The sequence below is a fragment of the Mirounga angustirostris genome, unplaced genomic scaffold, assembly GCF_029215605.1.
Source record: "Mirounga angustirostris isolate CCGP_5_RB_7025 unplaced genomic scaffold, mMirAng1.0.hap1 SCAF_11, whole genome shotgun sequence".
In the NCBI taxonomy this organism is placed as follows: Eukaryota; Metazoa; Chordata; class Mammalia; order Carnivora; family Phocidae; genus Mirounga; species Mirounga angustirostris.
The window spans coordinates 124,799,086-124,811,351 of NW_026991719.1; the positions used below are offsets into that span (position 1 = coordinate 124,799,086).

A 12,266-nucleotide genomic window follows, 5' to 3' on the forward strand; every position below is an offset into this window, starting at 1 on the left:
CTGGGATGGATGCGCCCACACAGTGCACGGCCACTTTGGCTTCAGGGCACCCGAGAACCCATGGCCATTTGGATGGAGCACTGCCTCAAGCATGGGGGTGGGGGTGGGGGCAATGGCCCACGTGTTGCTGGGCGGAAATGCGAGGACCAGAAGGAGGACTGCGGTTTTGGGGACAGCAAACAGATTCGGTCCCGGGAGGCCCCGGGGCCAGATGATCCCACAGGGCGTGCCCTGACTTCCCAGCCACATCTCCCAGAGCCTGGGGTCTGGGTGGAAGGAGCAGGCTTCAGGGCTGCCCAGGCTGACCCCCGGCCTGCCAGGATGGAAGGGGAGGACTAGAGGGAGGACTGCCTGGGCCGCAGTACGTTCAGGCCAGGGAGGAGGCCCCTGTGGAGGAGGAGCCCATGCCTCCTGTCCTGAGGTCCACATCTGGCTGTTAGAGACTGAGGGCCTGTGGTGAGAAGGAGCGGGCCTGGGGTGTAGCGGGCCTGTGTGTGTGTGTGTGAGGGTGGAGGGTGGGGTCGGGGGCAGCGGGGCACAGGTCCGGTTGGGAGTCAGGGTGAGGACCCTGGGGGAGGACTGGCCGTACCCCCTCCACCCCATCTCAGCAAAGAAGCCAGTGCACCGGAGTCTGGCCGTGCCCGATCCAGGCAGGGTCGGTCAGCGGTGGCCCAAAGTGGCATGCGTGCTCACTTGTCTCGTGGGCCAGAAGGTGCGAGTCCTCAGGGAACTGAGGTCTTTGTCCTAGGGGCACATGACTTCTGTCTCACTTTAGGGACCTGGAAGAAGGGCAGGCCCTGGCAGGAAGAAAGATTAGAGTCCTGGGGGTCTAGGGCATCCCCACTGCAGGACAGAGGGGCCGGTCCCTACTGCCAGCCCTTTCGGATCTTGCCGGGGGCTGAGGGTGGGGGCTGTAGACGTGGCCGTGGACGAGGACAGGGTGGCCCCTCACCCTCCTCTCGGAGCTCTCAGGGAGGTGAGGACCACGCTGGGAGAGGTCGGGGTAGGTCATCTGGGAAGCCCACCTTGGAGACACACAGGAGTCCCTGCTCCTGCCAAGAGTCAATGTGGGGGCACCCGAGGGAGGAGTGAGTGACTCCCAACCCACCCCTCGGGACAAGGAAGTGATGGCCCAGGAATCTGTCCAGCCCCTACCTGGCGGCCCTGGGAACCCTGGGTGGGGCCTGCCAGGTTGAGTCCCTCCTCCTGTCCAGATCCTTCCTCTCAGGATGGGGAGGGCCAGGGCCTGAGGTTCTGGATTCAGGTAGCAGAGGAGGCAGGTGCCCTGGCTCTGGATCTGGCCCTGATTGTTGGGGGGAGATGAGAAATGAGGGGATGCCTCCCACAGCAGGATCCTCAGGGCCCAGGCCTACCCTGCCACTTCTGTCGGCCATGGGGAGACAGACGATCGGTGAGCCAAGTTATTTCTCCTGGCTTTTCCTTCTGATGTCTCCCAGAGATGAGGCCTCGGCACCAGGAGGGTGGCCTCAGGTCAACATGGAGTTTTCCCAGGCCTTCCATGGGGTCAAGGTATAGACGGAGAGGACCGCCCATCCCAGCACAGATGGAACCCCGAGCTTGGCCATCCCTGGGGTTCCGTGCTGAGCCCTTAGACCTTTGGCAGGCTTGGGCAGATGTGGGCCCCCTCCCTTAACCTTCCGTGGAGTCTCGGGGTTGCGTGGTCTTGCTGTGACCCTTTGACCTGAGGCTGTGGGGTTGGGGCCCAGGCCCTGCCAGGGGAAATAGCAGTCCCCTGAGAGGCCAAGGAGGGGACCGCCCAGCTTGGACTGGTGGGGACCTCACAGAGTCCGCCCCAGCCCTCCTTCCCCACTGGGGCCCGGAGGCCGTGCTCTGTGCCTGCACCCTGAAGTGACTCCTCCTTTTGTCCTCCAGGGGCTTCAGGAAGTCAGAGTTGAGGCCTAGGTCTGAGGCAGGAGCCTCTAAGGTCCCAGAGGAGGGGAGGTGCAGGGGAGTGCCGGTGGTCAAAGTGAGGTACTCTCTCTGAGCATGGAGCCAGGGGCTCGCCCATCCCAGCCCAGAGGGGACCCCTCAGCACCCAAGCCCGACGCAGCGCACTGTCAGCTCCGGGACTTCAGGCCTCTGCTGCCTGGGCTGCACCCTGAGGAGCCGTCCCACATCTTTCTTCAGGTTCAGCCCGACACAAACGCCATGCCCCTGGGTCAGAGGGGTGAGCTCTGGAAGCTGGAGGAAGACCCAGGCCTGGCCCAGGGCCTGGTGGAGGCACAGCTGTCGGGGGCTGGGGAGGAGGAGGCCCCATGCGCCCCCTCCTCCTTCTCCACCTCTGCCTCCTCCCAGTCCACTGCCCCATCTGTCTCCTGCTCTGCCCTGTTTCTGGTCCCCTTGGAGGAGGTGTCTGCTGCTGGGTTCCAGAGTCCTCCCCAGAGCTCTGTGAGTGCCTGCCCCTCTCCCAGTGCCCCAGCAGCCACTGCCCTGAGCCAGCCTGAGCAGGGCTCCAGCAGCCCCGATGAGGAGGGGGCGAGCACCTGGGAGGAGCCTGAAGAAGCCCAGCCGGGTCTCCAAAATGTAGTCCAGGGGAAGGTGATCAACCTGGTGGAGTTCCTGCTCCTCAAGTATCGCACCAAGGAGCCCATTAGCCAGGCAGAGATGCTGGAGATCGTCGGCGAGGATGACCAGGATGCCTTCCCCGTGATCTTAGGCCGAGCCTCCAAGTGCATGCGGCTGGTCTTCGGCGTGGATGTGAAGGAAGTGGACTCCGGCGACCACTCCTACATCCTGGTCCCCGTCCTGGGCCTCACCTGGGATGGGATGCTGAGCAGTGAGCAGGAAGTGCCCAAGGCCGGCCTCCTGGTGCTGCTCCTGGGGTTTATCCTCCTGGGGGGCGACCATGCCCCCGAGGAGGAGGTGTGGGAAGCGCTGGGGGCCATGGGGGTGTATGCCGGCCAGGAGCACGTCATCTATGGGGAGCCCAGGGAGCTCCTCACCAATGTTTGGGTGCAGGAAGGGTACGTGGAGTACCGGCAGGTGCCCGGCAGCGACCCTGCCCGCTACGAGTTCCTGTGGGGTCCCAGGGCCCACGCCGAAACCAACAAGTTGCAAATGCTAGAGTATTTGCTCCGGGTCAATTTCGAGCAGCCGGCTTCCTCCCTGGCCATGTCTGAAGAGGCTGTGAGAGATGAGGAAGAGGGGGCCTGAGCCCCGGGGTGCGCCAGGCCCTTTCCAGGCTTTGGTGGGTTCGGCAGCTTCTCCTCCAGGGTGTTGGGCATGAAGTGAGGCCGCTTGTTGGTCCTTCCCTGTGAGTGTTTGTGTGTGTGCGTGAAGACAGAGCCCTGGGCGTTTTAAGGAGTGCAGGGCCAGGGAGGGTTGGGGGAAGAAAGCAGGGCAAGGAGCCTCCTGGGGGTGGGGGGGTTGTTCCCTGGGATGACTCCCACATCCAGAGCTTGGTGTCCTTGAGGAAGCTGTCCTGTGGGGTTCCTTGCCATAGAAGGTTTCATCCGTTTCAGCGGCGGAGCGTGTGAGTGACATCCACCCCGCAGCATTTGTCCGTACCCAGTTTAAGAGTTAAAGAGTTTTATCATGTTCTGGGGGCGCCTGGGTCCTCTGTTGGTTAAGCATGTGCCATCGGCTCAGGTCATGATCTCAGGATCCTGGGTTCGAACCCCACATTGGGCTCCCTGCTCAGTGGAGACTCTGCTTGTCTCTCTCCCTCTGTGTGTGCTCTTTCTCAAAAAAGATAAATAAATAAACACCTTTAAGAAAAAAAGAGTTTTGTCATGTCCTGGACACCAGCCTGGACACCTTGCCTACTTGTTTGGCCTCTGGACCGAAATCACAGGGAATTGGCCTAGGGATGGGTTGGAAAGGCGAAAGAATGGAACAAGCAGGGGACGGGGGTCAGAAGCTGGAGAAATAAAAGTTTGTTGGTTCTTGCTTCTGAGGCCTTCCCGGCCATCATTGTGCAAATGCGAAACGCAAGCATGGGCGCACACGCGTGCTAGTGCATTGGCCTGGTTCTTCCAGAAAGGGGGGGAAACGTCCTCCCAGCACAGAGGGAGCCCTGCTCACTGGCTCCTTGATTCCCAAACATGGGCTGAGCTCTGCTCTCTGGAAGGCCCTGTGGGTGAGCAGTGAGGACACTAGGAGAAGCAGGACTCGTCCCAGCCATAGGGGACCGTGTCTAGCAGCCGCAGTCCCGGCAGGAAGGTGGGGAGGGGTGCCCTGAGACCCGCAGAAGAAGCGGAGGCAGGGTGAGGGGGGTGTGGGTGCCGGGGCGAGCACTGCAATGCAAATGCCCCCGGCCCGGCCTGGGACGGGGGGCTGGGGTGACCAGAGGGTCCCTGAGATTGCTTCTGTGCAGCTGGTCACCGCAAGCTGGGTGGCGACACTGCTAGAGTCCCGTCTCTGCCTCCGTGTCAGGGAAGGCGGGGGGCAGGGTGCGAGCCTATGTGTGAGGTGCACAGGCACGGGCTCAGCGGGGTGCCGGGGGCGGGGCCCCAACCTTGCCGGACGGGGTCCAGGTGAGGAGCCCAGGGAGGCCCGAGGGACCCCCGGCCGGCCCGCTCCCGTCTCCTGCCCCCACGTAGCCCAGCCCGGAACCCATATCGGCCCGACGTGCTGTGAGCCCTAGGGGACCCCTTCCTATGGGGTCCGGATGTGACGAGCGCCGACTTCCGCCTCGGAGGCGTGAGCGACGCCAGGACCTCCGTGTGTGCGAGGCCGGATCTCGGTCGGGCCAGGCCAGGCGTGCAGGTAGGCCCGCCCGTGCGGGAGCACAGAGTGGGGGGACCCCCAGGAGCCAGGTGGCCCATGCCGGCAGCCCCGAGAGACCCCGGGCAGGGACGGCGTCGTCCCGCTGAGCCCCTCCCGCCGGGGCCCAGGACCAAGGACACGGGTCCCCAGAGGGACGGGCCCGGGCCCTCCCTGGAGCGGGCTCCGGGGGCACACGGAGGACTGTGGGGGCCCCTCTTCCCCGCTCAGGTCCAGCCCCTCGGGCCCTGCCGCGGCCAGGCCCTGGGGGCCCCCCGGGGAGGGTGGCCCCAGGTGGCGGCCGTCCGCTGAAAGGCGCCTCGGGGCTGAGAGGGAGCTGAGGACCTTGGTCAGCGGGGAAGGACGCCAGGTCGGGGAGCGGCGGGGGCGCACGGAGCCCCAGGGTGTCCAGGTGGGGACGGGGTGGGGATCGATCGCGGCCAGGACCCAGGGACTCTCGAGCTCAGGCCAGAGGGGACCTCAGCGAGGTCGGGCCCCAGGGTGAGTCCGGGACGGCCGCCGGGCGGGATGGGGACACGCGGCCAGTGCGGCCGGACTGGTGCACCCGGGTCTCCCGAGAGACTCTGGGGTCTTTGGCCGAAGGAGCAGGGCCTCCCTCAAGTGGGCAGAGGGGTGGGCCCAGGTCGTGCTGGGCTTCAGGCTGAGGATGCAGAGGGAGGACTGAGGGTCCCCGGACCCCAGCACAGCGTCAGTCAGGGAAGGTCCGTTGCGGGGGGATGGGAGCACGTGGTGAGTCCGGACTTCCGCATCCGGGTCTCTGAGAGACTGAGGCGAGGGCCTGATGAAAGGAGCAGATGCTCAGGTGGGCAGAGGGGCGGGGCCTGGCGACCGAGTGGCGGGGGCGTGGCGTGGGGAGGCCAGGGATAAACCCTGAGGGAGAACAGAGGGGAGCCCCCTAGAAGCTCACCCATGACGTCAGTCTAGGGAGGCCCCCCCTGGGCGGGATGGGGACACGTGGCCAGTGCGGCCGGACTTCTGCATCTGGGTCTCCCGAGAACCTGGGGTCTTGACGGATTGAAGGTGCAGGGCCTCCCTCAGGGGGCCAGAGGGGTGGGCCCAGATCCTACTGGGCTTCACGCTGAGGATGCAGAGGGAGGACAGAGGGTCCCCGGACCCCAGCACAGCGTCAGTCAGGGAAGGTCCGTGGGGGAGGGGATCGAGCACGTGGTGAGTCCGGACTTCCGCATCCGGGTCTCACAGACACTGGGGGCCTTGGCAGAAGGAGCAGGGCCTCCCTCTGGTGGGCACAGGGGCAGGCTCCGGTCCTGCTGGGCTTCATGGTGAGGTTGCAGAGGGAGGACTGAGGAACCGTCGACCCCAGCACAGTGTCAGTCAGGGAAGGTCCGTTGAGGGGGAGGGGGGTCATCGAGCACGTGGTGAGTCCGGACTTCCGCATCCGGGTCTCAGAGACCCTGGGGGCCTTGGCAGAAGGAGCAGGGCCTCCCTCAAGTGGGCAGAGGGGTGGGCCCAGGTCCTGCTGGGCTTCATGGTGAGGATGCAGAGGGAAAACAGAGGGTCCCCGGACCCCAGCACAGCGTCAGTCAGGGAAGGTCCGTTGGGGGGGGGATGGGAGCACGTGGTGAGTCCGGACTTCCACATCCGGGTCTCACAGACACTAGGGGCCTTGGCGGAAGAAGCAGGGCCTCCCTCTGGTGGGCACAGGGGCAGGCTCCGGTCCTGCTGGGCTTCATGGTGAGGTTGCAGAGGGAGGACTGAGGAACCGTCGACCCCAGCACAGTGTCAGTCAGGGAAGGTCCGTTGAGGGGGAGGGGGGTCATCGAGCACGTGGTGAGTCCGGACTTCCGCATCCGGGTCTCAGAGACTCTGGGGGCCTTGGCAGGAGGAGCAGGGCCTCCCTCAGGTGGGCAGAGGGGAGGCCCCAGGCAATAACCCGAGTCAAGGTATGAACTCTGAGGGAGGACAGAGGAGACCTCACAGAGGTTGGGCCATAGTGTCTGTCCAGGAAGATCTCTGGGGGGCATGGGGATGCGCAGCGAGTCCCGACTTCAGGTTCTGGGTCTCAGAGAGTCAGGAGGTCTGGTGTAAGGAGCAGGGTCTCTAGTTGGCAGGCGCGGAGGGGAGGGGGGAGGAGCGCCCAGGTTCTGTCAGGAGTCAAGGTGAGAACCAGAGGGAGGACTGAGGGACCCTGGACCCAGAAGGGAATCAGTCCTGGGAGGCCCCAGGGTGGGACAACGATGACATGAGGCATGTCCTGACTTCTGCTCTGGGTCCCAGAGACCCTGAGGGCTTGTTGTAAGGAGTGGCCCTCAGGAGCAGGGATGAGGGCACAGGCCATCCAGGGAGTCCAGATGGGGAACAGAGGATAGGGCTAAGGGACCCGAAGGAACCCCTCTCAGGGAATCCCTGGACTTTGTAGCGTGACGTGACGTCCACAGTCATTTCCCGTGGCTCTCAGGGCAGTGAGGCTTTGGTCTGAGGCAACAGGCCCAGGGACAGCAGAGAGAGGATCACCAGATGTGCCGCGGCTCATGTTGAGATCCCTGAGGGAGGACTCAGGGAGGTGGCTGGACTCCAGAACAGGGACAACGCACTGAAGCCTGCCCCTGCTGTCAGCCCTGGGAGGCCTGTTTGTGCCAGGTCCACAGGCAGTGTGTCAGGACGTCCGCATCCAGTTCTGACAGAGGCTGGGGGCCTGGTTTAAAAAACGGGAGTCAGGAGCTAATGGGACTGGATGTGAGGACCCGGCGGGAGCACATGAGGGACCCTGGACCCCAGAACAGTCAGTCCTGGGAGGCCCCTGAGCGGGAGGAGGACGAGTGGCGCGTGGAGACATCCACATCCGGGTCTCAGAGAGGCTGGGGGTCGGGGTAAGAGGCGGATCCTCAGGTCAGCAGTAGGGAGGGCCCAGATCCTGCTGGAATCCAGGTGAGAACACTCAGGGAGAACTGAGGGGACCCTGGACCCCAGAACAGAGTCATCGATGGGAGGCCCTTGAGCAGCTGTCCGCCTGAGTCGCACCCCCGAATTTGGCCTTGGATCTCAGGGATGTGCGGGGCGGTCAGAGGGGAAAGGACTCGGGGGACAGCAGAGGGCAGGGCCCCAGGTCTTGTTGGAGTCCAGGAGGGATGCAGGCTGAGAGTTGAGGACTTTAGAGCCTGAAACAGACAATGATTTTGTTGCCCTTGGGCTCCTTCCATGTCCCCCAAGGTGGGGGGAGCAGCTGAAGTGTTTCCTGACTTCTGCACCCAGGGTCTGAAGGAGGTGAGCCTTGGTCTGAGGAGTGTGGCCTCAGGTCAGCAGAGGGTGGAGTCCCAAGACCCTGAGGGAGGACTGAGGAGACACCCACCCAGACATAGGTGTCCCAGATGAAGTCCAGCCCCGGTGGTCAGTCCTGCGAGGCCAGGCCAGGTGTCAAGAAAAGTAAGCGCCCCACTTTCTCCTCTGGGTCTCGCAAAGATGGTGGCCTTGGCCTGCAGGATGCATCCTGTGGTTAGACGAAGGAAGAGTTCCAGGTCCTGCCAAAAGTAAACATGAGCACCTTGAGAAAAAAGAGTGGACTCCCGCCCCAGGACAGAGGGGCCAACCCCATTCTAAGCTCTTCGCGAATTGGGAGGGATGCGGGGGGAGGGTTTGGATTGTTGTCTCCTCACCCTCCTCTCGGAGCTCTCAGGGTGGTGAGGACCATGCTGGGAGAGGTCAGGGTCAGGTCATCTGAGGAAGCCCACCTGGGAGACACACAGGAATCCCTGCTCCTGCCAAGAGTCAATGTGGGAACCCCTAAGGGAGGAGTGAGTGGCTCCCAACCCACCCCTCAGGATAGGGAGGGGATGGCACAGAAATCTGGACAGCCCCTACCAGGCAGCCCTGGAAACGCTGGCTGGGGCCTGTCAGGCTGAGCCCCTCCTCCTTTCCAGATCCCTGGTCTCAGGGAAGGAAGGGTCTGGGCCTGAAGGTCTGGACTCAGGTAGCAGAGAAGGCAGGTGCCCTGGCTCTGGCTCTGGCCCTGGCAGGGGGGAAGGTGAGAAATGAGGGGATGTCTCCCACAGCAGGATCCTCAGGGCCCAGGCCTACCCTGCCGCTTCTGTCGGCCACGGGGAGACAGACAATCGGTGAGCCAAGTTATTTCTCCTGGCTTTTCCTTCTGATGTCTCCCAGACATGAGGCATCGGCACCAGGAGAGTGGCCTCAGGTTAACACAGGGAGTTTTCCCAGGCCTTCCGTGGGGTCAAGGTATAGACGGAGAGGTGCGCCCATCCCGGCACAGATGGAACCCCGAGCTTGGCCATCCCTGGGGTTCCGTGCTGAGCCCTTAGACCTTTGTCAGGCGTGGGCAGATGTGGGCCCCCTCGCTTACCTTCTGTGGAGTCTCAGGGCTGCGTGGTCTTGCTGTGACCCTTTGACCTGAGGCTGTGGGGGTGGGGACCAGGCCCTGCCAGGGGAAAGAGCAGTCCCCTGAGAGGCCAAGGAGGGGACCGCCCAGCTTGGACTGGTGGGGACCTCACAGAGTCCGCCCCAGCCCTCCTGCCCCACTGGGGCCCGTGTGCCGTGCTCTGTGCCTGCACCCTGAAGTGACCCCTCCTTTTGTCCTCCCGGGGCTTCAGGAAGTCAGAGTTGAGGCCTAGGTCTGAGGCAGGAGGCTCTAAGGTCCCAGAGCAGGGGAGGTGCAGGGGAGTGCCGGTGATCAAGGTGAGGTACTTGCTCTGAGCATGGAGCCAGGGGCTCGCCCATCCCAGCCCAGAGGGGACCCCTGAGCACCCAAGCCAGACGCAGCGCACTGTCAGCTCCGGGACTTCAGGCCTCTGCTGCCTGGGCTGCACCCTGAGGAGCCATCCCACATCTTTCTTCAGGTTCAGCCCGACACAAACGCCATGCCCCTGGGTCAGAGGAGTGAGCTCTGGAAGGTGGAGGAAGACCCAGGCCCAGCCCAGGGCCTGATGGAGGCACAGCTGTCCGGGGCTGGGGAGGAGGAGGCCCCATCTCCTCCCTCCTCCTCCTCCTCCTCCTTCTCCTCCTCCTCCCCCTCCCCTTTCTCCCCCTCCACTTTCTCCACTTCCTCCTCCTCCTCCCCTTCCTCCTCCTGCTCTGTCCTGTTCCTAATCCCCCTGGGGGAGGGGTCTGCTGCTGAGTCCCTGAGTCCTCCCCAGAGCCCTCAGAGTGCCTGCCCCTCCCCCACTGCCCAGGCAGCCACGGCCTGGAGCCAGCCTGACCAGGGCTCCAGCAACCTAGATGAGGAGGGTTCGAGCACCTGGGAGGAGCTGGAAGTCACCCAACCCTCTCTCCAGGACAAACTCCACGTGAAAGTGGCTGACCTGGTAGTGTTCCTGCTCCTCAAATACCGCAAAAAGCAGCCGACCCACCAGGCAGAGATGCTGGAGATCGTCAGCAAAGATTACCGGGACGACTTCCCAGTGATCTTGGGCCAAGCCTCCGAGTGCATGAGGCTGGTCTTTGGCGTGGACGTGAAGGAAGTGGACCCCAGCGACCACTCCTACATCCTGGTCACCGTCCTGGGTCTCACCTGTGATGGGATGCTGAGCGGTGAGCATGGCATGCCCAAGACCAGCCTCCTGGTGCTGCTACTGGGGGTGATCCTCCTGGAGGACGACTGTGCCCCTGAGGGGGAGGTGTGGGAAGCGCTGGGGGTCATGGGGGTGTATGCCGGCCAGGAGCACATCATCTATGGGGAGCCCAGGGAGCTCCTCACCAAAGTCTGGGTGCAGGAAGGGTACGTGGAGTACCGGCAGGTGCCCGGCAGCGACCCTGCCCGCTACGAGTTCCTGTGGGGTCCCAGGGCCCACGCCGAAACCAGCAAGTTGCAAGTGCTGGAGTATTTGCTCCGGGTCAATTACAGGCAGCCCAGTTCCTCCCTGATCCTGTCTGAAGGAGCTGTGAGCGATGAGGAAGAGGGGGCCTGAGTCCCAGTGGCGGCCAGGCCCTTTCCAGGCTTTGGTAGGGTCAGCAGCTTCTCCTGCGGGGTGCTGGGCATGAAGTGAGGCCACATTTTGGTTCTTCCCTGTGTGTGTGAAGAGAGAGCCCCGGGAGTTCTAAGTAGGGCAGGGCCAGGGAGGGTTGGGAGAAGAAAGCAGGGTGAAGAGCCAGCCTCTCTGGGGGCCTGTTCTCTGCGATGACTCCGACATCCAGAGCTTGGTTTTCTTGAGGAAGCTCTCAAATGTTGTTCCTTGGAATAGGAGATTTAACCAGCTTCGGCAGCTAAGTGTGTGCGTGACATCCACCCCACAGCATTTGTACTTACCCAGTTCAAGAGTTTTAAGAGTTTTGTCATGTTCTGGAAATAAGGTGGGAGATCTTCCCTCCTTGTTTGGGTTCTGGAATGAAATCACAGGGCATTGGCATAGGAATTTGTTGGAAAGGCGAAAGAATGGAGCAGTCAAGTGATGGGGTCAGGAAATAGGGAAATAAAAGATTGTTCATTTTTGCTTCTTACTCCTTCTCGTCTGTCATTCTGCAAAAGTAACATAGATGCGTGCTCCCTCATTCGCTTGGTTCTTCAAGAAAGGAGGAGAAACGACATCTCAGCACAGAGGGAGCCCTGCTCACTGGCTCCTTGATTCCCAGATGTGGGCTGAGCTCTGCTCTCTGGAAGGCCCTGTGCGTGAGCAGTGAGGACACTAGGAGAGGCAGGACACGTCCCACCCTTAGGTGACTGTCTAGCAGCTGCACTCATGGCAGGAAAATGGGGAGAGGTGCCCTGAAACCTGCAGAAGAAATGGAAGAAGAGTGAGGGAGTGCGGCTCCCGGGGCGAGTACTGCAGTGGAAGTGCCCCTGGCCTGGGTGGCTCAGGGTGTCGGGTCACCGTGATTCCTTCTGTGCAGCTGATCACCGTGAACCTGGGGGGTGACGGTGGCCCTACTCGGAGACAGGGTGCCTTAGAGGTGGGAGCAAAGTCTGAAATGGATGATTGCTCTGAGAAGTTCCTTCTGGATCATGGACAAACCAGAGAGAAATCTCCTCCTGGGGTAGGAAAAGAAGGTATCCTGCACTCTCATCCCAATGCAGTTGAACACAGTGCACAGACTAGGTGTTTTATATCCATCATCTGCAAGTATTTCTGGAGAAGTACAGTGATAGTCCTTTGAAGTGGAGCCCAGAAGACTCTAGACTGACACTCTTGTCCTGACCATGCAAAGCCAGAACCCTGACTGCATTGAAAAGTCATTTTAGTTTGATTATCTGGAGTGTAATTTGGACAGCTATAAGTAAACAAGGTCTAGGTTTTGGTGGGGGGAGAAATGAGTGAAAGGAGTGGTTTGGTGGAAGAGCAGCTGGGAGGGAGGGTAGGAGCTGGTCTTTGACTCACATTCTAGGAGCTTTGTATTGTGTCCAGCTGGGACAAATCCCTCACGCCTGAATTCCACACATATTCTCATATATCTCACATATATCCTCTGATTTAGAAAATGGGTTGAGTTTTACTTATGAAGCGCCCTCTTTGGCTGATTAGCTATTCCATGTCCTATTGAGCTGCACATTCTCTAACATGACCTGGGTAACAAAAAATACCCCAGAGGAGAGAGTGGAAGGCTCTGGGATCAAAACA

At 62.0% G+C, this 12,266-nt stretch overlaps 2 protein-coding genes across 2 annotated transcripts; both read left to right on the forward strand.

The window, feature by feature from the left end:
* The first annotated feature begins 2,169 nt into the window (after positions 1 to 2,169).
* Positions 2,170 to 3,174, forward strand: LOC123842442 (melanoma-associated antigen 10-like). Its single transcript, XM_064573645.1, has one exon. The coding sequence runs from the start codon at positions 2,170 to 2,172 to the stop codon at positions 3,172 to 3,174; it is 1,005 nt and encodes a 334-aa protein (XP_064429715.1).
* A 6,401-nt stretch (positions 3,175 to 9,575) lies between these two features.
* Positions 9,576 to 10,622, forward strand: LOC135361888 (melanoma-associated antigen 9-like). Its single transcript, XM_064573646.1, has one exon. It carries the CDS (start codon positions 9,576 to 9,578, stop codon positions 10,620 to 10,622), a length of 1,047 nt encoding a protein of 348 aa, XP_064429716.1.
* Positions 10,623 to 12,266: the final 1,644 nt, after the last annotated feature.